We start from the raw sequence: 24,769 nt of genomic DNA, 5'->3' as shown, positions 1-24,769 counted from the left end.
TTGGGCTGCATGTGTGCGGGTTTATGTGCTGGTGTATGCGCATGATTTTGGATTCATGCGGATATATGTACAAATACTCGTTCATGCACGCATGTTTCGGGGCCGCAGTCGAGAGCCTGTGGGTGCGGCGGCCGCCTCCGCAGCCGCAGCTCGAGGGGCGCCGCCGCCCGAGGCAGGAGCCGCCGGCGGGAGACAGCATCGTCACACCTCCGCCAGGCATATCACCGGGGAATAAACGTGAATTAAGGAGGTCAGAAGGTCGAAAATCACGCTAATGCCTTCGTTCCCTGTCCCTTAAAGCCCTGGGTGATTTAGTGCCATCCTTCCCCGTCGCTTTCTATGCAAATGAGGCGATGGCTTGGTAATTAAACCGGGCTTAACGAGTGATCAGCAACACCGGCCCATTTTACTTGTAGATGAACGGAAATGGTCACCACCGTAAATACAGAGCGGGTAGTTAGGCTGCGCTTGTTTGTGCGATCGGACTGCATAATGCACGGCGGAGGCGGCGACGGAGGCGACCCGCGGGGCTCGCAGGGAGGGCGGCTTCGAAGGGGGCGAGCTTGCTCCTGTGACACTGCCAAGTGTTAGTGTGTGCTACCTGCGAAACGCCCTCTAATGGCCCCTTTCCTTGCGAATAATCATTTTGTTGTGACCTTTCCTTCTTTTTGCACATTGATTAACCAATGGCGTACGATTTGTTTGCTCTGCGGTTTGATAAATCCGTAATGCACGAGAGTCGCGGTGTTAACGACACCAAAAACATTCGAGACACACCCAGCCACTCGAATCAATACTGCCACAACCAACGACCAAATCAGAGGTCCGGGCTGTTAGCACTGCCAAGCACCATCACTGCCAACAGCGCCGCCGTTCACCGCATTTTCACAGGCATCACCATTAATCTGGGGCTCTCTCTTACTCTTGTCTCGTTCTCTCTCTCTCTCTCTCTCTCTCTCTCTCTCTCTCTCTCTCTCTCTCTCTCTCTCTCTCTCTCTCTCTCTCTCTCTCTCTCTCTCTCTCTCTCTCTCTCTCCCTCCCTCCCTCCCCTCTCCCTCTCCTTCTCATCCCTCTCCTCCGCCCCGGCCGTAACCTCCTCTGGAACCATCATCGCTTTAGGCTGTACAAACTCCTTTCTCCTCCACTTCTGCAAATCCCTGTCGCCCCCCCCCCCTCCTTCCCTCCTATCTCTCTCTCCTTCCTCCCTCCCCCTCCTTCCCCGCCGCCCGTCCCGCCCCTGCCATACACACCATCCTCCCGCCCCATCACTATCGCCATCATCATCACCATCACCGGCAATAACACCAGAACAATCTTGTGAGAGAACAGGCCGGGCGCGTAACCCTGAGATATGGAAGCTATTTGTGTTTGTTGGGGAGGGACGCCCGCGTTGAAGAGGGACGCGCCCGTCCGCTCGCTCCTGCTGGAACGACGGCCGCTGACGCCCTCAGGCTCGCCCTTTGCCTTCTTGATTCGCCCCAGAGGATGCCTGGCGCCCCGGGGCTTCTTCGCGGGGGCGGGAGGACGCCCTCCGCGAGAAGGATTCGGGCTTCAGGTGCTCGCGAGGAGGCCTCGAGTGCGGGTCGCCCGGCGAGGAGAGGAGTTCGGAGAGAATGAGGAGGAGAGGAAGGAGGGAAAGGTAAACAGACGGAAGTGAATTGCGGATCCGGCTTTTGTTTAGAGTTCACGCAGCGCAATGGAAGGTTTATCGATAACATAAATAAGAGCGACGACGTTTGGGAACAAAGTGGCCGTTCCAGGGTCAGCTGGAGACCGCCCGCCGCCCTCGCCCGCCCGCGACCCCCAGCTGATCGGGCGGGGGAGGAGGGACCCCCGCCGCGCTCGCACGCGCGCGCGGCGGGGGCATGTGCTTGCATTTGTCTGCGTGCGTGTGTTTGCCCGCGCCTCTGGACGCGTCTATTAAGTCACCCGAACAGAGGATTGGGATCACGGGGAGCAAGTGCCGCCCGCCCTTCCCTCCTGCCGTTCCTCTCCTCATCTCCTTTCGCATCCTCCCATTTATCTTGCTCTCCTTCTTCGCTATCCTCCTCCTCCTTTTCTTCCTCCTCCTCCTGCTACTACTACTACTCGTCCTCCTCCTCCTCCTCCTCCTCCTCCTCCTCCTCCTCCTCCTGTTTCTCTTCTCCCTCCTCCTCCTCCCTGTCCTCCTCCTCCTCCTCCTCCTCCTCCTCCTCCTCCTCCTCCTCCTCCTCCTCCTCCTCCTCCTCCCCTCCCCTTCCCGCCTTCCCTCCATCCATCATGGCGGCCGTATGCAGCTCTCTCGTAACAAGCAATTAATTATATCTTGATGGACGCGCTGGTCACTCCGCCAATAAGGATCGCCAAGATAATGGTTGTTAGGACCCATGGGGGGGAAGGGGGGCGGAAGGAGGAGGGGGAGGTGAGGGAAGAGGTTGAGATAGATGAGAGAGGGAGATGGAGAGAGAGAGAGAGAGAGAGAGAGAGAGAGAGAGAGATTCTCTAAAGAAACAGAAAAGAGAGAGAGGGAGAGGCAGAAAGCCGAAATAAGTGTTATTCTGAAAAAGTTGAATTGAAGAAGAGAAAGAGAGAGAGAAAGAAAGAAAGAGAAGTGTGCGAACAGATAGAACGAAAGGGGGAAAACGATTGGAAATACGAAAAAAATATACGCGAAGGGTGAGTAAAAGGGGGAGAAAGAGGGAGAGAGAGAGAGAAGAGGGAGGCCCTGAATGCTACTGCTGAAATGGGGGCGTCGATCCCTCATTCAGGGAACGATTTCTTCAAAGCGATCATCAAGGGGGGGGGGGGGTCAGGGAAGAGGGGGGGGGGGGCGGAGAGGATTATCTTGATAAGGTATCTTAGGAGATGAGACGGAGGGCGCGATTCTCCTGAAGTACCTGCCGTCGGTGCGAGAGGTTCTCCTGCGGGAGTCGTGGGTCGTGCCGAGTCGTCTTCGGGAGGTGGGGGGGGGGGAACAAGGATAGTGGGGGGGGAGTTGTTCTTAGATGAAAGGATTCTTGTTGAGATTATTCATAGCTGTTTGATGAAGGGATAAGGGTATCTCCGAGGGTGTGCGTGTTTCGATTGTCATCACAGTACCAACACCACCATCCCCATCACCACGTCACCACCATCACCACCACGTCATCACCATCGCCGTCGCCGTCAGGAGGAGCCAGATGAGGCTGACGGAGGCGAAAGCGCGACGCCCATGTACTGTGCCCGGGTGACGTGCCTGCTGGCGTCCCTTTGTGCCCTGTCGCCGTGTGTAAAAATGAGAAAACCGACCTTATTGACCTAGATCGGGTGCTGTGACGAAAGGGAGAGAGAGAAAGATAGATAGATAGACTGAGAGAGAGACAGAGAGAGGGAAGGAGAGAAAGAAGAGAAGAGAGAGAGATAGAACTCTTAAGGAATTAATGATCGATGGGTATCTGTCGAGGCTTTTAGTAGCTTCTCTCTGTCTGTCCTTATCAATGTCTCCTCTCTCTCTCTCTCTCTCTCTCTCTCTCTCTCTCTCTCTCTCTCTCTCTCTCTCTCTCTCTCTCTCTCTCTCTCTCTCTCTCTCTCTCTCTCTCTCCCCCCATCCATCCATCCTTTTTTTCTGGAAGCTTCCGAGGTGATGATGGTCAGTATCGGTTGGATCCGTGCCATGCGAGCGGAGGGGGGAGGGGAGGGGGGGGGAGGTCGGATTACCTCCCCCCTCCCCCTCCCCCTGTGTCAGTAAAAAGAGAAAGAGTTGATGATAAAAGAAATAATGATAGTAATTGTCATACTGGCATAATGACACTAAAAATGACGGTGCGACAGAGATGCCTCTTCGCCGCCGGAGAGGAAAGAAAAGGGAAATGCATATATCTTCAAAAAGAAAAAAAAAAAAAGGAAAAGTTGAGCCGCGAAGGCGAGGGCGGCCGAGGCTTGCGTGTCCTCGCACGCCCTCGCCGCCCTTCGCAAGCACGCGTCGCCGGCGAGGGCGGGGGCGCTGCGGGCGGGGCGACAGCACGACAGCCCCGGGTGGGCGGAGGAGAGAGAGGAAGGGCCGGCGCTCCAGATGAAGTCGTCAGCCTGGAAAGATGTAGACGTCAGCCGCGTCAGCACTCGTCCTCCCTGGCCGGCCTCCCCTCCGAGTGTCTTCCGGAGCTCTTCGAATGGACCTCCTTTATTTCCTCTTATTCTCGCGACCTCTGCCACTTCCCTCTCCTCCCTCCTGCCTCTCCTGCCCTCTCCCCTCCCCTTCCCTCCCCTACTCATGGTCCTGCTGGTCCTTTCCCCCTCTCCCCCTCTTATTATTCTTCCTCCTCCTTTTCCTCTTCCTCCTTTTCCCTTCGCTGTCTTTCCCCTTCCTCTCCATTCTTATGTCTTACTTCCCCGCTCTCCTTTCTCTTCTTTTGCCTTGTTTTCTTTCGCTTTTCTTTGGTCTTCGTCATTGCTTTTTGGATAGAAGTTTCACTTTCTTTTTGTCTTTATTTTCTCTCGGATTTTTTCATCCTCCACCTTCATCAGCATCATTATCATTATTATTATTATTTTTATTATCATCCCCCCCTATCCTCCTCCTCCTCCTCCTCCTCCTCCTCCTCCTCCTCCTCCTCTGTCTTAGGGACTCGATGATGAAGGACTAAGAATCCCATCGCCCACTCTCCTCCACTTCTCTCTTTCCCTTTCCCTTCCTTCTTTCTTCCCTCTCCTTTGCCGCTCTCCTTCCCTTCTTTTATTTTTAGAGTTTCATTCCACTCCTTCCACTCTCTCCGCCCCCTTTCTATTTCCTTTCCTTCTCCCTTCGCTTCCCCTATTCCCTTCCCTTCCTATTCCCCTCACTTTTCCCTTCCCTTCCCCTTTCCTTTCCCCTCATCCCTTCCCTTCCTATCCCCTTCCCTTCTCCCCTTCCTTTCCCTTCTCCCCTCATCCCTTCCCTTCCTATTCCCTCCCCTTCTCCCCTCCCCTCCCCCCCTCCCCTGCGGCCCCCTCCCCTTGAACCCGGTGGCCCTGTGACGCTTAATCGAGATCGCTCCCTCCGCCATTAGAGGCTGGCACTGCAACTCTTCCCTGATAATGGAGAGGGAGCGGCTGTTGCCTCTACCTAGCTATGAGGGAGGGAGGGCGGGAGGGAAGGTGAGGAGGATATGGATAGGGAGGGAGGGAGGGAAGTGGGGGAAGGAGAGGGAAGAAGGGAGGGAAGGTGAGGAGGACATGGATAGGGAGGGAGGGAGGGAAGTGGGGGAAGGACAGGGAAGGAGAGAGAGAGAGTGAGGGAAGGACAGGAAAGGAGGTAGAAAGGACTGAGAGAGAGGGATAGGGCTAAGCAGGATGGAGGAAGGAGATAAAGGGAGAGAAGGAGAGAGGAAGAAGGATTATGGAAGAGGAGGGGGAAGGGAAGAGGGGACAAGGTCCAGAAGAAGTAGGATCTTGGAGAAAGAGGGAGGGAAGAGGAGGAAGGAGAGATGAAGAAAGAGGGAAAGAAACGGGGCAGAACTGATCAAATCTTAATAATAAAAACGAGTAGGCCTGCGAGGGAAACGGCGAGAGAGAAGGAGGGAAATAGAAGAAGAAAAGGAGGAAATGGGTCAAGAAGAAGAAATAAATGAAGTGGGAGGAAAGGCGAATAAATAAGAAAATTGAAGAAGAAAGGGCAGAGTAAAGCGAAAAAACTGAAAAGCCAGACGAAAAAGAAGGAAGAGGGAAAGGAGGAGGAGAGAAAGAGAAATGGATTATATTGTGTTCTTCCATTCCTGTTGTGTATAGAATGCGTGTATGTGTATAATGCCTGTGAATTGGTCTTAGAACTTTTTCAAAGGGTCTTATGATGAGACCAAAATATTTCCCCGAAATCAAATTTTCATGTAAAAGGGAAGCAATCTAAGTTTCTTCGACATTTTTTATATCTTTTTTTTACGAGATTTATCAGATGAGATGAAGGAAAGGCGGGCCGTAAAGGAAGATTAGATCAACCCGTTTTTCATCCTGCAGGATTTTCACGAAGGAATTTCCTCGCGAACGACTTCAAAAAACGGCCTCGTGGAGATGTCCTCGGGCTCTGTGCTGTTACACGCGCGCGCGCACATATATGCGTGTGTGCATATATATATATATATATATATATATATATATATATATATATATATATATATATATATATATATATATATATATATGAATATATAGAAATAAATATACTTAGACACTCTATATAAGTAGACAGATGCGCAAATAAGTAAGCAGCCTCCACTGCGGCTGGACATCCGCCATGTACTAAAAGCGAGCGCCTCGGAGCGCCTCGCAGGAGCCGCGGCCAGGAAGGCGAAGTACAAAGGGAGCCGCAGGACACGAGACTCTTCCGAAAGCCCGCCTTCGCCGACGCCCGCTCGCTCCCTGGCCTTTTGTCAGTTAAATCCTGAGTACGGCTTTCCCCTTCCCCTCTCCCCCCTTCCCCTTCCCCTCTTCCCCTCCTCCTCCTCCTCCTTCTCCTCCTTCTCCTTGTCCTTCCCCCTTCATTCCTTCTTTTTCCTCTTCCTCTGCCCCCCTTCTCCTCTCCCTCCTCCTCCTTCCCCACTTCCTCCCCTTCCTCCTCCCCCCCCCCTCGTCACTCCTTCCCAGAGCCATCAAACTCCCCTTATCTGGTCGGCATCTCCATCCAGCGGAGGTTTGCCGGTGGATGCTGCTGGCTCACGAGTCCTTGGGAGATGAGGAGATGAAGGAGAGGGTGAAAAAGAAAAGGGGAGAGGGAGAGATGAAGGAAAATTAAGCGAGAGAGGGAGGGAGAAAGAGAGAGAGAGAGAGAAAGGAGAGGGAGAAGGGAGGGAAGGAAAAGAAGGATGCTCCGCAAGAAGGGGCGAAGGGCGAAGGAGAGAGCAAGAAAAAAAAGAGACCAGGAGAGGTGAAGGAGGAGGGAGAGATGGAATGAAAGAGAGGGGGAGGAGGCGGAGGCGGAGGCGGAGGCAAGAAGGGCGAAGGAGCGCCGAAGGAGCGCGTCGCGGCCGCCTTAATTACTGGAAGAAAGCCGCGTGTTTTGCGGCTCCGGAAGGCGACCTCGGGGCCAGCGTCTGGCTCGGGGCGACTTTTGGCGACACGGAGAGAGTGTCAGCGGCGGCTCGGGGGCTCGGGGGCTGACGGCTGACGGCGACGGCTGACGGCGAGGCGGGGACGGGAGGGGAGGGGGGGGAGGGGAGGCTACAAAGAGCATACACAAGGAGTCTGGCTGGACGGAAGGAGCAGGCAGCTGTACCTACTCAGGCAGGGCGGCGGGAGGGGGGAAGAGGGGGGATGGGTATCTCCTCCCCCCTCAGGACTGACGTAAACACTTCCTATTCTCTTTCCCTCTTTCTCTCTATATCTCTCTCTTTTCCCCTTGTCCTTTCCCCTGCCTTCTACACCCTCCCCCCCCCCCTTCTCCCTCTTCCCCCTCTTCATCAGCAGCTTTTGCCCTCTTCCCATCACGTGCCATCCCCCCCCCCCACACTCACACACCCCACCGCCCACTCCCCTCAACACACGCCCATCGCTATTGACGTGGGTCGGCAGGTGGGCGTCATATGTCTTATCTCTCTATCTATATATCTACTTGTCTGTTTGTGTAAATATATATTGAGAGAGACGCTGACAGATACAGGGCATGCGGTTGTGTATATATATACTTACATGCACTTAATGAGTGTGTGTGTGTGTGTGTGTGTGCGTGTGTGTGTGTGTGCACATTATAGGGATCGTTCCCAGCGCATTCCCTCCCTGCGACAGTAAGAGTCAGTAAGAGTCTATTTGAGCCGTTATAGCGTGTCATAATCGACCTTAATAGAGCGCGTGTGCTCCTTGAGTGCTTCTGCTACTGTTACATTTTGTTCCCGATCGATTGCATTCACGGGCGGCGCACGGCTGAAAGAGGAAGCGAATAAAGGGAATAAAGGAGAGGAGAGGGAAAGTGAGTCAAGCCGAGAGGAGATCGAAGTGAATCCGAGGAAGAGTCAGCAAAACAAAACCAAGTGAGTCCAGGTATAAAGAGGCGAAGGGAAACCGAGTCAAACACAGTCCAGCAAATAAAAAATAAAAATAAATACAGTCCAGCAAATAAAAAAATAAAAAGAATAGATAAAAGTTAGATAAATCAAAGGTACATAAGAGAAAAAAACAACCAATTCAGAGGATTTATCGCCCCGTCGAGGGAAAAAGAGGTTTATAAAATCCGCGAAAAAAATACGGAAAAGAAATAAAAAAAGTAATTTGAGATTCGGTCATTCATCAAACAGAAATTCGACTATTAAGCTTCCTATTATCCTTCGCTTATCGTCTGGTACATTGTGTAATAGGATGGCATTCATCAAAATTGTGTGATACATTAGGAAGAGAAAGCGAGAGAGGGAGGTTAAAGTGGTTAGAATGAGGGAAAGCGAAAGAGAGAGAGAGAGAGAGAGAGAGATTAACACGCTGAAAGTGAGAGAAAGAGGAGATGAGACAGAGAGAGAGAGAGAGAGAGAGAGAGAGAAAGATTAACACGCGAAAGTGAGAGAAAGAGGAGATGAGACAGAGACAGAGAGAGAGAGAGGGAACTATACAAGCGAAAGAGAAAGAAATATAGAAAGAGAGAGAGGGAGAGACGGAGAGAGACAGAGAGGGAGAGAGACGGAGAGAGAGGGAGAGACGGAGAGAGACAGAGAGGGAGAGAGACGGAGAGAGAGAGACATACGAACAGAGCCCCCCCTCCTGATTGTTGGGGAAACATTTGGATTTCTATTTATGCCCGCGTGCCCTTCCATGTTCATTGTTTCTCGGAGTTCCGTCCCCCGCCGATAGATGTCACTGTTGAGGCGGCGCATTGAGGCGACGCAGCCATCGGAACGGCGCACAATATGTTTCTTGACAATATGAGCCCTATGTCAGCAAGGGAGGGGGGAGGGGAGGGGAGGAAGGAGGGGGGATGATGGGGAAGAGGACAGCGAGAATGAGGGGAACTTGGGGTTGTCGAGAGGCGAAGGCGTGGGAAGAGAGGAGGAGAAAGAGAGAGTGAAAGCGAGGGAGAGAGAGAAAGAGTGAGAGAGAAATACAGCGAAAGAGAGAGAGCGAGAAATAGAGAGAGAGAGAGGGAGAGCAAAAGAGTGAGAGTGATCGGTCAGTAATGGTCTGAAAAATTATTATGTAACGCAATCAATGCACCGATATTCCATTAGCCCGCCCCCCTCTCCCCCCTCTCCCCCCTCCCCCCCTCTCCCCTCTCCCTATCCCCCTACTCCAACTCCATCGTCGCCTTCATTTCGTGTTTACAAACTCCATGTTGCGTCGGGGGGGGGGGGGGTTCCATATAGTCGTCCCTTATTGCGAGTTTAATTTTTTTTGTTGAAATTGTTATTGATTTTGTTTATCATGGTCATCATTATTATTATTATTATTATTATTATTATTATTATTATTATTATTATTATTATTATTATTATTGTTATTATTATTATTATTATCATTATCATTATTGTTAGTACCATCATCATTATTACTATGAATAATATCACCATCAATATTATTATTATCATTACTATTATCGTCGTTATGATCACCATCATCATTATTGGCATCATTATTACCATTCTCCCTTCTCAACTTTCTTCAGCTTTTCCTTTTGATTTCCCTTTTCTATTTCTGTTTTGTGTCCCAAACGCGAAGGAAGTTCAACAATTTTTTTTTTCTATTATCTCCTGTTTCTTTTCCTTTGTGGTCTACTTTGGTTTTATTATGATCTTTTTTTTTTTTTTTTTTGTAAAAGGTCTTCTGTAACTCGAAAGTTGTCGGAAACTTTTTTTTTTAATATCTTTTAGAATTAGATCATATCCTTCCAGTTAATTATCAAAGGGAATTGATTATCCTTCTCTCTTGCCGTTCTTCTCTTTCCATCTTTGGTTTTCTCTTTTATTTTTCTTCATCTTCACCTTGTTTTCCTTTACCTTCCTCCTCTTCCTAATCATCATTTTTTCGTCTTGTTCTTCGTCTCCCTCATAGTTTTGTTCCTCGTATTATTCCATCTTTCTTCGTCTTCTGTTCCTCGCCCTTCGCCCCCCTCCCTTACCCCCCCCCCTAAGGATCCCCCCGCAGGATTCTTGGCTCTGTCCCCCGGGCGAGCGAGCGAGCCAGAGTAGCGAGTTGGCAGCCCTCTGGGGGACGGGCGGGCGTCTTCTTGGAGCCAGCGCCGTGCCCTCTCGCTCACTCTGGCACTCGCTCGCTCACTCACTCTCTCAGTCACTCACTCACTCTCTCGCTCACTCACTCACTCACTCACGCACGCACGCACTTCGTCACTCGCTCACTCACATTCACTCACTCACTCCCGCACTTCGTCACTCGCTCACTCACTCATATTCCACAACTCCCTCACTCTATCCCCCACTTGTTCGCTCATTCACTCACTCACGTTTTTTCGCTATCCTTACTGCCCTCCTTCTCTATTTCTTGGCTTTATTCACTCTCTCCTTTTCCTCTTCCCTCCCTCAGCTCTTTCCTTCTCTCCCTTCGCTCTCTCCTCCTTCCCGAACTCTTTAATCCCTTTACAACCTACATCTTCCCTTCTTTCCATCCCTCCTCCCTTCTTTAACCCTACAATCTTTATACCTCTCTCCCTCCTCCTTCCCTCCTCCTTCCCATCTTTTTCCCTTCTCCTTCCCTCCTCCTTCCCTCCCCCTTCCCTCCTCCTTCCCTCCCGCCCCAAGTCCTCCTGGAGGATGCTTCAGGGCCTTTTCCAGAGCGCGCCCCAAGAGAAATGGCTGAGATCAGTAGCACGTATCTTTGGGTGGGCGGGGAGGGAGAGGGGGAGGGAGAGGGGGAGGGAGAGGGAGGGGGAAAGGGAGAAGGAGGGAACGGGGAGGGGGGTGAGCAGAAAGTAGGGGAAGGGGGGAGAGAGGGGGAGGGGAGAAGGAAGAGGGAGGGAGAGGGAGACGGAGGGGGGAGGGGGAGAAAGTGGGGGAAGGGGGAAGGGGAGGAGGGAGAGGGAGAGAGGAGGGGGGGTGGGATTTAGAGTCCTCCGTTCCACATTCTCGTCCTTGGGTCAACCTTCAGGAACTGGTACAAGTCCTTTTTTCAATATTTTACCTTGATGTTGCTGTTATTCGCTCTTTTTCTTTAGGTTTCCGGATGTACTTGAGTAAAACAGATAAGATTCAAATATCAAACGCAACAGAATGAGAGAAGCAGAAGGAAAAACAGAAGAAAGAAAAGGGGGAGAAAGCGAAGCCAGCGAGAAGGGAAGGAGAAGGGGAAAAAGTAAATCTGTGGCAGCTCCCTAATGGCACTCAGAAAGGGTGGCTGGTAAGGGTGCCAACTAAGGGCGGCAGGGGAAAGGGTGGGCGCAGGGGGCCGCCGAGCCTGCGGAGGGCGGCGGGGAAGGGCGACCCGAGGAAGGGCGTCCGAGGAGGGTGCCGGAGAAGGGTGCCAGGGAGGGGCGGCGCAAAGGGTGCAGGGGAAGGGGAGAAGGGTGAGGGCGAGCCGTAATCTAATAGAAAGAGCCCCTCCATTTTCTGGCTTGCTTTGTGGCCGCCTCCCGAGGGGCGCTGTGACATTCACCGGCCGCCTCTGTTTCTAATCTCGCCCGCCATTGTGGGATGATTATATTATGATTATTATTTTGATTAGGGGCGCCCCCCCCCCTCCCTCCCACCTCTTCCCATTCAAACTCATCCTTTCTCTCTTCTCTCCTCTGTCTCTCGTTTACCATGTCCTTCCTTCGGCTTTGCCATCTGATTCTTCGCTCTCTCTCTCTCTCTTCTTCTTCTTCTTCTTCTTCTTCTTCTTCTTCTTCTTTGCCGCCTTCCCTCTCTCCGCGTTCACTAATTCTCGGATTTCTTGTAATCCGGATTAGAATGACGGATTGTTATTTAGAAAATAAATCGCTGGGATTTCGAGTCGGGAAGAAAATGGAGGAATGAGATCGATAGATAGATAGATCAAGAGAGAGAGAGAGAGAGAGAGAGAGAGAGAGAGAGAGAGAGAGAGAGAGAGAGAGAGAGAGAGAGAGAGAGAGAGAGAGAGGAGGGGGGGGGGGCAACCGCAGCAATTCCCCTTGGTCGTATTACACATATTAAAGTCAATAAAAATCGCCCTTGATAATCTGATGACTGGCACGCGGCCGCTCTCTCTCCCCAACACACACAACAAAAAATAAAAAAAATAAAAATAACTGCCGCTCCATCAAAAGCCATTAAGGAAACCCAAGAGTTGGGGGAAGGGAGGAAGAGGGAGGAGAGGGGAGGAAGAAGGGAAGAGGGGAGGAAGTAGGGGAGAGGGGGGGGAGGGGATTAAACTGATTATATTGTACAAGATGAATTATTACGGTTTAAAATGGCTCTGCTTCTGTCGCGTTGAGTGAGTCAGTCCATATGAACTCTCGATCGCGCGCGGCCCATGTAGGCCTACCCTCGGAACGCGGGTCGCGCTCGTCTTTTGTCTTTCTATCTTATTTTTCGTCTTGTTTTGTTTTTTCTTTGGTGTGATCTTGTATTCACTGTCGCCTGACATCTTCCTTTTTTGTGTTATTATTGCATTGAAGAAGTCAATAGCGCCTCTCGCCGATATTCCAGTCTTCTTCGCCTTCTCTTCTTTGACACCAATAATTATCTTGTTATTATCACCGTGATCGTTATTGGCTTCGTTATTCTGTATTTCATATTGCAATTACCTGATCCCTGTTTATTTACAGCATCTTGCTTTGTATTCTTTCCGCCCAATAATAACCGTGTATTTTCCTCCGCCAGATGAACCTCGCGATATGATTGGCCACCCGGACGACGACCCGAAGCGCCAGAGAACGCAGTACAACACAGACCCGCTTTACACTAATGTAAGTCGCACAGAGAGATAATGATGAGGATGATGATGATGATGATGATGATGATGGCGATAGTGATGATGGTGTTGATACGGAGATATTTGGAACAAAAACAAATACTGTATCATTTTCATTATCTGCTGTTGATCATATTGGTATTGCTATTAACTTTTTATCATCATTATCAGTATCATGATTATCATCATAATTATTACAAGTAGTAGTAGTAGTACGAGTAGTATCTCTATCACTGTTAATAATACTATAACCGTCATTATTATTGCCCATTCCCTGTTCAGAAACCCGTGCTATCGGGTCAGCTGACTAAAAGGAAGGGATGATTATTATAAAACCCGGGATGTCTCCTGATTGCGATAGATCTGCCTCGAGCCATTTGCCGGAACGAAAGAGTGGAAGGGAGACGAGGGGGAGGGGGAGGGGGGGGGGGCCCGATGCATTACCAGTTTGACGAAGAAGATATTATTCATCGGAGGAATTATGAGGGGGCGATGGTGCACAAGGGAGAGCAAGGCGAGGGACCTCCTCCTCCTTCTTCTTCTCCTTCGTCTTCTTCTTGTTCTTCTCCTCCTCCTCCTCCTCCTCTCCCCTCCTTCTTCCTCCTCCTCCTCCTCCTCTGCTTCCTCCTCTTCCTCTTCCGCCTCCTCCTCATCCTCCTCCTCTTCCGCCTCCTCCTCCTCCTCCTCCTTCTTCTTCTCCTCCTCCTCCTCCTCCTCTTTCCCCTCTTTCTTCTTCATCCTCTTCCCCCCTCCCCCTCTTTCCTGCTTTGCTATCACCCTCATTCCTTCCACCTTATTCCTCCTCCTCCCCCTCCTCCCCCTCACATTCTATCTATTCATATTCTTCTTCCTCTTATTTCTTCTTCTACCCCCCTCCCCCCCCACCCGAATCCATCTCTCGCAGGCCAGTACTCGAAGGTGTTATACATGCAAGAACTGTGCCCCTGAGACCTCTTAACTTGTCGAATGTGAATGAGGATAATTTGTTTTCTATAAGACAAACAGAAAACGTATTTCCTTACTGACCCCCTCCTCCTCCTCCTCCCCCTCCGCCTCCCCCTTCTCTCTCCTTTCTATCTCCTATCTTCTCTCTGTTTCTCTCCTTTTTTCCCTTTTCTTGTCTTTTTTTTTCTCCTAGTTTCTGCCATATATTCTCTCCTTTTGATTTCGTCTATTCTTGTATTTACTTGCTTGTCCTTCTCTTCACTTCTTCGCTATTCTCTTTCCTCTTCCTCCTCCTTTTCCTATCCCTCCACCTTTTCCTCCATTCTAACCCACTTCTTATTCCATCTATTCATCCTCCCCTTCTCCTTCCTTCTCCTCTTCCTGGATTTCAAGTCCTCTTCTTCCTCCTCTTCTCCCCTTTCTTCTTCTTCCCCCTTTCCTCTTCTCCTATCTATCTCTCCTCTCCCTCCGCTTGCTCCCTTTTCGTGAGGCAGCTGAAGACAAAGGGATCGTATTCCACAATCTCGAAGAAAATGGAGGAAGCTCCGATGTCTTACAGCAAAATTGAGCAATAAAACAGATTTATTACACCTTGGTGCTCCAAATCACCCAAACAAAGCAGTCTATATCTTTCATAACTACCATTCCCTGGAGGTCATTTGTAATCTTATTGGTCAATTCACGATATGAAAGCCCCCCTCCCCCCTCCTCGCCCTGCCCCCGCCCCCTCCCCCGGCGGTCAACGGCAGCCAATCAAAGCCTGGGATCATATTCTTGGTTACGTGAAGTAGCCAATCACTGGCCTTATTACCTGCTTTGAAATTCCGAGAGGCGCCGTGCCAATCTCAATTTGTTGGGGCAGCTGATTTATGAGCGAGTTACGGCCCCTTTTATTTGTCTTCGGGCGGTTCCTCCTTCGCCTTTTATTTGCGTCGGGATCGCAGTCTCCCGGAGTTATGGCGCAGACATTTTGGTTTATGGCAGTCATGGTGCCGGCCGGGGACGACGTGCAGTCACACATCCCCCCCCCTCCCCTCCGCCCCTCTCCCCTCTTTCGTCTGTCCCTCCCCGCTTCCCCGCCCCTCGCTCCCGCCGTCCGTCCCAACCCTTCCCTTCCCTTCCCTTCTCTTCCTCCGCTGCCATGATTGCTCCGCCTTTATTTCGGTTCTTTTGCGTTTTCTTTCTCTCTGTTTCGCGTTTTCTTTCTCGCTCTTCCCTTTCCTGTTTTTTTTTTTTTTTTTCTCCCTCTGCTTCGCCGCTTTCGTTTTTTATCCCTTTCCTTCTTTCACTTTCCTATTCTCCGCCTTCTCGATTCCCTTGCTATTTACCCTTTTCTTCCTCCCTCTTCTTTCCATACTGCCTTTATTCCCTTTCTCTCTTCCTTTTTCTTCTACTTCTCCTTTCCTTCCCCTGCCATGCCTCCCTCGTTCTCTTCGTTCCCCTTCCTATTTCTCCTCGTCTGTCTCATTTCCCTCCTCCTTCTCCTCTTCTGTCTCCTTTCCCTCCTCTTTCTCCTCTTCTCTCTCTTCTTTTCTCTTCCCTTTCCTCCTCCTTTGCCTCCGTATCGCCTGTTCCTCCTTCCATTTCCCAGCGTGTAGGATGTCCCCGTCATAGCCCCCCCCCCCCATCCCCTGTTCTCTTACTTCTAGAGGCGTCCTTGGCCATTGGCGGTCCTTTTTATCGTTTTTCCATTATATTCGTCTCCGAGTTCAGCTATTTATTGGCTTTTTGTCCTTTTTTCGCATTTTTGAGTTGGGGCTTAAGCCTGGACGGGACCCCCTCCCCCCTCCGCGACAGTGACACAATACGAGTGTCGATGCTGTGTCGATACTGTGCATTTCAGCGTCCACTTTGTGTCTCTCCTTCCCCAGCAGACAGCTCCTTCTCACTCTCTCTCTCTCTCTCACTCTCTTTCTCATTCTCTCTCTCTCTCTCTCTTTCTCTTTCTCTCTCTCTCTCTCTCTCTCTCTCTCTCTATATATATATATATATATATATATATATATATATATATATATATATATATATATATATATATATATGACTCTCTCTCTCTCTGTTTATCTTTCTCACTTTCTCTATTTCAAATCTCTCTCTCTCTCTCTCTCTCTCTCTGTCTCTCTCTCTCTCTCTCTCTCTCTCTCTCTCTCTCCCTCTCTCTCTCTCTCTCTCTCTCTCTCTCTCTCTCTCTCTCCTCCCTCGCGTGCCAGAAGGAATAACGAAAGAACCCGGATGGAATTCCGCAGAAACAACCTTAGTCTAATAAAAGCAAAATTCTTCCATGATTTCGTCGATACGATCTGTGATTTTTTTTCTTCCTTCTTTTTCTCCTTCCTCTTCTCGCCGCGTCTTGCTTTTTGGAAGTTTAAATATTAAAGTGGTACTTAGCAGGACCTTGTTTACCTTACCGATCTGGGCGAGCTCGCGCGCTCTCCCGCACGGCGCTCGGACACGCCCACGGCCAAATGACACCTCGCCCGCGCTTTCGACCTGTTGTCACGCCCATCACTCACTTGGCCATCAGCTACACCCACCCATTTGCACGATCTCCCCCATCCCCCACCCCCCGCCTCCCGCCCCTCCCCTCTCACGGAATCAATGCCTAGTAATGACTTTTGTGATGTAAGAGTGGCGGGTAAATACACCAACCGCACGCCCGCCCGCACGCCCGCACGCCCATGCCGGTGCTCTCGGCCATCATCGTCGTCGACATCGTCGGGATAATCGGACGGCCGTCACGCGAGCCGAGGGGGGAGGGGGAGGGGGGGGAGAGGCTCCATTCCTTTCGATCGCCGAAGGAGCGGCTCGATTCGCGAAGGCGCCACTCGGGGCCACGAAGGATACGCGGCTGTGTCACGCCCCCCCCCCCCCTTCCTGGCACTCCTTTCTCCCTCTCCTCCTCCTCAGGCCGCAGTTCTTCCTTAGCCTCTGCGCCCCCCCCTTCCTCCTCTCCCTCCTTCACGGCCAGGCATTGTTCGAGCGGAGAATCAGCCAACGAGTGGAAGGAGAAACGACCGGAAAATTAATCATTTGCGGAAGACGCGATTGGCGGCAGAGGAAGGCGCGGCCGGGGACGCCGCTCGGACGTCCTGCTGCGGCGGCCCTTGCGTGTGCTCGAGCGCGGGCGGCGGCGGTCATGCGTATGCATGAGCGACGCCCCCGAGCCGGACACGGGAGCCGACGGCGGTGACGAGACGGGCCGGAGGCGCAGGAGGCCGCCGCCCCGGCTCCCGTGCCCCGACGCTCCAGTTGGCAGCTTGATACTTTGCAACGCCGGCCTTGCAACCGGAGGACAGCGCTCCGTGACGGGGAGTGCAACATTGCCGCTCTTATGCAAACACGCGACTGAACTACCGCATTTAATACCCCCCCCCCCCCCCGCACCATGTGGGGGAGGGGGGGGAGCCGAGAAGGCGGCCGTCACGCCCGGGCCGCGCGCTAATGCCGCGATGAATATAAATTGGATATTGGAGCGAGTCGAGGCGGACGCGGCGAAAAACGAAGGGCTCCTCCGCGTCCTGCGGCAACGCGGCGGCGGTCGGCAGCGTCGTCGCGGCCGCAGGAGCGCGCGGTCGCCGCCCCGAAGGCGAAGGGAAGGGACGGCGGCGGGAGACTACCTCGCGACTCGCGGCCTCGGCGACGGTCGGCCTCGCTCGCGCGGGAGCGGAGTCGCGCCCGTGTCCGAAGAGTGCAGAGGCGTGTCAGCGCCCCAGGGCGCCGGCCCTGACAGACAGCATCGTTAGAATCATTAATAAACATTATATTTGTTATTCTATCTTTATCCCTTTTATCTGAATTCATTCCTGTAAGTAGCCGCCTCTATTCTAGCGTTGCCATTCCCCCTTTATCAATCCCGATTCTCACCGCCTCTCTCTCCGGCAGATGTTATGGTCGAAGCAAGCCTGGCCGACCCTCAAGACCGAAGACGCCACCAAGACGTTGCTGCCCGACCTCGGCGGCGGAGTCACGGGGGGCGCCGCCTCCCCCTACAGGTAGGTCGAGCGACGCACAAGCAGAGCCTCTGTTCTTATGTGTGTGTGCTTTATTATCAGCATTATTTCATTTTGGGTTTTCCCTTTTGACATGGATGATTTACCTGTTTGTGTTCGTGTTGAATAAATATTTGTGTGTATGTGTGTGTGCTTGCGTGTGTGGTGTAAGCGCGTTCTGCCCTGCACCAATTCGACGCTAACCCCCCCCCCTCCCCTCCAGCAGCGTGCAGTCGTTCGTGGACCACCCGGCCAGCTACCCGTCGGTGTCCGCCGCCTCCGCCTCCACGGACGCCCTCTACGAGACGATGGCCATGACGCAGTCCAACACCAACCAGGTCTACTCGCCTCCTCTCGCCACTTCGCTCGGTAAGTCTTGCCTCGGGACCTTGTCTCTTCTCCCCTCCTTTCGGTTGATCTTCCTCGTCTTCCTCCTTGGTTCCTTCTCTTCTCTTTGCTTTTTTGTCACAACCTTTGGGTGAAATCTTCGTTCTTGCGAGTTCTTTCGTTTCCTTCCTTATTTTTTCTGATTCTCATCCTCCTGCTTTCTTCATCTCTAACCTCTCGTCCCTTCATTCCCTTCCTCCCTCTCGCTCCCTCCCCTTCCCTTCCCTTTCCTCCCCTTCCCTTCCCTTTCCTCCCCTTCCCTCCTTTCCCTTTCCTCCCCTTCCCTCCCACCCTCCCCTTCCCTCCCTTTTCCCTCCCCTTCCCTCCCCTTCCCTCCCACCCTTTCCCTCCCCTTTCCTCCCCTTCCCTCCCTCCCTCTTCGAAGACGGCGTCGGCGGGTCCACGTCATCTCTTGTGGGTTCATGGTGATGGGTGATGTCCGTAGTTCGTTGAAAAGACAGAAGAAAGAGAGAAAAGCCAAAGATAGAAAAGCTAGAATGTTGTTTCATAAGTGAAGAAAAGGAGGGCGAAAGAGCAGAAAAAAAAATCTCAGAAACTAGATTATTTTTTTCCGTTCTGTCCCCTCCTGTTTGACAAGAAAGAAGAATAGAAGGTTAAAGAAAGAGAGAGAGAGACACTCCAGAAAATAACTGTGTGGTTGGCCTCCTACAGGTAGCGCAGGTGGACTGACACCTCTCACACCCATCACCATGCAAGACGTGAAGCCCGTGCTCGCCGCTCCTTCGGTCCTTGACACAACCGCGTCCCAGTTCCATCAAGGTAAGCACCCCCCGCCCCTTCGAAGCGCCCCCCTCCCTTCCCTCCCCCTCCCCATGCCATCCATCCATCCACCCACGCACCCGGCGGCTCATCCAAGCCATCCAAGCCATCCACCCCGCCACGTTCAGGCTCGCTGGCGCCGACGTCCCTCCGGCCACCGCCGAGGCTCCCGCGGATCTGTGTAAATCTCCATCCATCACATGCATTATTCACTTACTATTATCCTCATCTTTATTATCCTCATGCATCACCCTCATTCTCGGGGCATCCTGTCGCCGTGAGTCATTCCTGATGTAAGGAATCAGGTTGGATACGATTCCCGGGCTTGGAACCGCGTCTAGAACGTATCCACTTTCGGCGACACGCACGGCTGCGTCTCAAACGTATCCACAGAACCGCGCCGACACGATTTAATCACGCGAGATCCGCGCCATCTTCGGGGATTCTCGGCTGTTCTTGCGAGTGTGACGAGCGGGGAAGAAAGGGGAGAGAGAGAGAGAGAGTAAAGAGGAGAGAGGGAGAGAGATCCGGCCTGGGAACCTGAGCCAAGTTTAGCCATAAAGTCGAGGGAATCACCGGCCACAAGTTCGTCTCCGGGGCTGTTAAGTCAGCAAGTTTGCTTGGAAGTCATCGCACTACGCACGGATCGCGCGGAGAAAGTTTACATTAGGGCGGAATCTGCTCCGAGACGGCGCTGAAATTCCCCATGAAATGCGTCCGCCTCGCAGCCTTCGCCTTCGGGAGCGGGAAGCCGCGAGGCCGCGCGCCCGAGGCAGGGACCCGAGGGAAGGACCCGACGGCGCTCCTCGGCCGGGTCGGGCCGAGGGGGACGTTCTGCCCGAGGATCTCGCCCTTCTCTTCGTCACGTTCTCTCTCTCTCTCTCTCTCTCTCTCTCTCTCTCTCTCTCTCTCTCTCTCTCTCTCTCCCTCTGTCTTTCTCTCTCTGTCTTTCTCTCTCCTTCTCTCTCTCTCTCTCTCTCTCTCTCTCTCTCTCTCTCTCTCTCTCTCTCTCTCTCTCTCTCTCTCTCTCTCTCTCTTCTCTCTCTCTCTCTCTCTCTCTCTCTCTCTCTCTCTCTCTCTCTCTCTCTCTCTCTCTCTCTCTCTCTCTCTCTCTCTCTCTCTCTCCTCTACTTCGTCTTTCTCCTCCACCTTCTCTCTCTCCTCCTTCGTCTCGCTCTTCTTCTCCCTCTCCCTCTCCCTCCTCCTCCTCCTCCTCTACTTCGTCTCTCTCTTCCACCTTCTCTCTCTCCTCCTTCGTCTCGCTCTTCTTCTCCCTCTCCCTCTCCCTCTCCCTCCTCCTCCCCGCCCCCTCGGCCTCCCCTCAAGACGGCACGAGATCGGCAGCCATTTTGGGAGGTGACTTTCCCTTCTTATATGGCTTTTTCTAGTAGACTTCGGCCCGACTTTAATGGCCGTTCCAGCCCTCCGTCACCCGCGCGGCCCTCTGGCCTTCGCCTGCCTCCAAAAAGCGGCTCCGTCACCCACGTAAAACCCGTCGGTGTACTCAAGGGCGCGGGCGACACGAGCGCGGCCGTAAGATATCCTGGGCTGCCGCGGCCGTAACTCATCTTGCGTCCGCCAACAATGTCGGGACAATGGTGGATTTTACAGTCGCGGCGCCGTGTTCAGCCATGGAATTTTATCGCCGTTTCGCCGCCGTGAAAAGCGGGATTCTGTGAACGCTTTGATTTATCGAACAAGGCCTGCCTGGCTCGGGATCAGAGGAGGAAGAAAGGGAAAAAGGAGAGGGACGGGGGAGGAAGGAAGGAGGGGAGGAGGGTGGAAGGGAGGGAGGGGAGAAGGAAGAGAGGGAAACAGGGGAGGAGAGGAAGGAGGGGAGAAGAAAGGGAGGGCGCGAGAGGGGATTTCGCGAGGGAGAAAAGAAGGCTTTTTCAGCGGCCGGCGCGGTGACCGTCGCTCGGGAGAAATATTTAGTGGGCGCGAAGCACTCCGGAACGAGCCGTTGGGCGCGCGGGCGTCGTAAGCTAAAGGAAACCGATCCTAAGAAGCCATCAAAGTCCGCGCTTAGAGATGAAGGACGCCGCTGCACGGATGCTGGTCGGCGCGGGGGGGGGGGGCGCTCATTTCCATTTCCACTCCCATTTCCCTCTTTTCTCCATTTCCATTTTCATTCATTTTCGTTTCTCCTTCCGTCTCCATTTTCATTCATTTTCGTTTCTCCTTCCGTCTCCATTTTCATTCATTTTCGTTTTCACTTTCATTTGGCTCGCTTCCCACTTTCATTTTCACTGAAATTCAACCTCACTTCACCCGTCTTCATTCTCTCATTTTCACTCATCTCCGTGTGTCATGTTCCCTCCTTTTCTGTTTGTTTACATTTGTGTTTACTTCTTTCCGGTTTTTGTTCTGTTCCCACGTGTTCTAACCTCCTAACGTGTTTTATTCCTGTTTCCCCTGCTCTTCCCTCCGTCACCCCGTCACCCATAACCCGCAGAGCCATCCAAGGAGAGCTCTAACCCCTCCACTCTGTCGGCAGCTCTATTAATCCTCCGCCAGCCCATCCCTAACATCTGTCGGAAGTCAAAGCCGAAATCATAAGGATAAATGAAAATAACATTTTGTGCTGTCTTACTGACGAAGGTGTCTGGTCCACTGTCAAATAACTGGCTAGGAATCCTGGAACCGGGAACGGGACCGGGAATCAAACCCCTTGCATGTTATTTCATCATCTGTTGCATGAGAATTCATTACACATTAGTGCTGTGCATGGACGCCCATTTGTGTTGTTGCATGATTGCATGACGACTGTTTTTTCCTCTGTGATCTGAAATATATTATTTTGACGTAGCTCTTTCATGTAAGAATTCATTTTTGTTTTGATATTTTTTCTTTAAATGTGTCTGTAATAGAGTTCAGTTGCTTTTTCATGCAAGATAATTTTGTTGACTTTAATGCACATTAGCACCTGTGCACTAATTTGCACCTGCACTTTGCACCTGTAGCAGTGGCTGAGGGACGCAGCCCAGGCGCTGCCGGCTCAGCCCTGGCGCAGGCAGCCCTTGGCGAGCCGCCCGCATCGGCCCGGCCCTCGCCTCCGCGCCCTCCGGGGGCGTGGGGCGGCGGTCGAGCCGGAGGGCGCCTCGTGCGTCGGCTCCGTGCCACGAAGGAGCGCAGGCCCCCCTCCCCCCGCCGAGGTCGAGGTCGCTTCCGGCCGACCTCGAGGGGGAGGGCGGCCTCGCGCTCGCTGGTGGCGCGGGCGGCATGGGGCGCCGAGGGCGGACGCCGCTCTCGGGGCTGCCGCGGGCTGCGTCCTGTAGATGAGCTCTTATTTTTATGTTGTTTGAGAAGCGCCGCCGCGCCCTTCGGCAAGGAGGCGCCGCCCGGAGGAGCGAGAGCCTCCGACGGGCGGCCGCCTTGCGGGGGGGCGCGCGGGCTCGACGCCGCGCCCGCGGGTTCACTCGTCTCAGGCTGGGATGGGCGTCAGAGGGATTTGCGAGGCCCTTTGGCCGACGTCAGGGTCAGCGTTCACGGCCTGGACGCCCGAGACGAGGCCGAGCCCGCGGCGGCGCCCGACCCGGCCGTAGTCGAGTGTGAGTGTGATGGGAAGTTGTTATCTGACGCCAGGTGGGTCCGTCTACACCCCCCTGAGCGGCACCCAGCCTCAGCCCACCTCTAACGCCGCCTACACCACCGCGGCCGCCCACTACCCGGACCACACGCCCGTGTCGCCCGCCCAGTGCACGGCGAGCGAGAGCGTGACGTCGCTGGACACGCTGGTGGTGGCGCCCTGCTCGTCGCCGCTCAAGGCCGACACGCCCTGCACCTCCGCCCTCACGGTCCTGCAGCCCGCGTCGCACGCCCACGCCGCCACCCACCACGCCCCCAACCATGCGCACACCCACGTGCACACCCCATCGCATGCCCACGTACCCATGCATGCCCATGCCGCGGTCACCCCCGACCCGACCTACACCGCCCTCCCGCCCATCACTCACTACGCAGGTAAGCCCTCCTCCCCCCTACCCCTCCCTCAGGTAAGTCCCCCCCCCCCCCGCCCTCCTCCTACTCGTCTCCCTCGAGTCTGCACCGCACGCCCACTTGCATGTCCACGCCCGCGTCCCGCCCGGGCGCCCCCAGAGGGTCCCGCTTCCAGATTCCCAGCCCCCGGAGGCGCCTCCCGCCCTCCTCTCAGGCAAGGCCCAGACACCTCCGTCGCCGCGCCCCTCAAGTGGCTCTGCAGGGCGGCCGTTCATCCTTTAGGTCTTTCTTTTCTTGTTTACACTCAACCAGTAGGATTTCCGCCCCGCCCCTTCCCCCGAGACCGCAGGAGGGTCACTCGGACCAAAAATTCTCCCGCCGCTAGAGGCTTCCATGTCACTCTCCCCCAACCGAACAGGGATTGCATACAGACCGGTCCAGAGGATCTCTTTTTACTCTACTGATTTATTTACATGTTTATTCATCATTACCCAAACGCATTTATTTATTTGTTACTTTTTTTACGCCTGTTGTTTATTCCTTTCCATTCGTGTTTATCTTTTGACTGTGTCCGATTGCGCTGCCGAGCTTCGCGACTAACGACTTCGTTCTTCCTCCCTCAGGCACGGCCGGGTCCATGGCAGACTACACGTACTCGTCGCCGTACACTCAGTACTCCTCCGCGTACCCCACCTACGGATATGGCACGGGGGGTCTCCTTAGTAAGTAACTGTGAGTATTGGTGTACCTTACCTTTTTTGGTTCTTTGTGTTGGCCTTCTTGCCTTTGTTTCCTCTCCCACTTTTCTGTTTTCCCTGTGGATGGCTTTCGTTCGTTCTGTTCTCCCTCTCTCTCTCTCTCTCTCTCTCTCTCTCTCTCTCTCTCTCTCTCTCTGTCTCTCTCTCTCTCTCTCTCTCTCTCTCTCTCTCTCTCTCTCTCTCTCTCTCTCTCTCCCTCCCTCCCTCCCTCCCTCTCTCTCTTGATTATTTTTCCGTTCACGTCCATCAATTTGGTTTCCCCTTTTCCGCATTTCCTGAATTTTCCTTCTTGGCATCACGGATATAAGGACTTAGAGACCAGTTAGTTCCACCTTAGTTTTCCTAAGACACGGGTGTAGGATCCTCCAGGTGACAGGATGCAAGTTCAGTCTCACGCTCGTCCTTGCAGTAGATGCTTTCCTTCGTCTTAAGATTTCGAAGCGTTTCCGCGCCGTGCTAACCTGCCCTTCTCGCCCGCAGACATGGGGAACTACTCGACCTCCAGCAACGGTGGTAACAACAGCAGCGGCGGTGGCAACAGCGCCAACAGCAACGCCACCACCAACAGCGCCAACACCACCCCCACCAATAACAACAACAACAACAACAGTCACAACAACACGGCGGCGCGCCTGCGCATGTTGCAGTCGTCCCTCGGCGCCTCCATGTGCGGCAGACAGGACCGCTGCACGTAACGCTGTGACGTCACCTCGTCTCTGCTGTGCGTCCGTTGGCGAGCAGGTGTCCGGCTTATCAAGACAACTGTGATGCGACAGACCTCCGCTCCCCCTCCTCGCTGCCCCTCCCCCTCCCGAGGGTCTCCCCTCCCCCCTCCCTTCCCCCCCGCGCTCGGGAGGCTCCAGCCTCGCGCAGACGCGGCGCGAGAGAAGGACTGCGGGAGAAGGAAGATCGCGCGCCCGCGGACTCAGCCGCGCGGGTGAGGACCGCCAAGTCCAGAACCGCGACGACGTCGACGAAGAGGAGGAGAAGCCAAAAGGACCCGAACACAAACGAGGAAGGAACGCCGTCTCACGACCTGCGCCGCAGCCGCGGAGAGCGAGAGACGACCTTTAGTGTAGCTGAGTGCGTGTTTGAGCAGCACGGACCGATCTCTTAGCTAGGATACCAAAGAATACCCACTCAAGTCACGAGCTTGCTTGAGTCGTGGCGGCCGAACGACCCTTT

At 53.3% G+C, this 24,769-nt stretch overlaps 1 protein-coding gene across 1 annotated transcript in view; it reads left to right on the top strand.

Moving 5' to 3' along the window:
* The window catches only part of LOC113809382 (paired box protein shaven), a gene marked incomplete in the record, with an annotated part of 56,030 nt that overhangs the window by 28,930 nt on the left and 2,331 nt on the right, over window positions 1–24,769 (top strand). The window contains 7 exon segments of the mRNA XM_070117410.1: window positions 12,696–12,781; window positions 17,614–17,723; window positions 17,944–18,089; window positions 18,780–18,887; window positions 22,473–22,850; window positions 23,450–23,548; window positions 24,065–24,769. The exon segment at window positions 24,065–24,769 is cut by the window's right edge and continues 2,331 nt beyond it. Coding sequence (XP_069973511.1) covers window positions 12,696–12,781; window positions 17,614–17,723; window positions 17,944–18,089; window positions 18,780–18,887; window positions 22,473–22,850; window positions 23,450–23,548; window positions 24,065–24,279 — 1,142 coding nt within the window.

This window comes from Penaeus vannamei, chromosome 40 (assembly GCF_042767895.1).
Source record: "Penaeus vannamei isolate JL-2024 chromosome 40, ASM4276789v1, whole genome shotgun sequence".
In the NCBI taxonomy this organism is placed as follows: domain Eukaryota; kingdom Metazoa; phylum Arthropoda; class Malacostraca; order Decapoda; family Penaeidae; genus Penaeus; species Penaeus vannamei.
The sequence above is the reverse complement of the archived record's forward strand: the minus strand, read 5'-3'. Positions and strand labels throughout refer to the sequence as shown.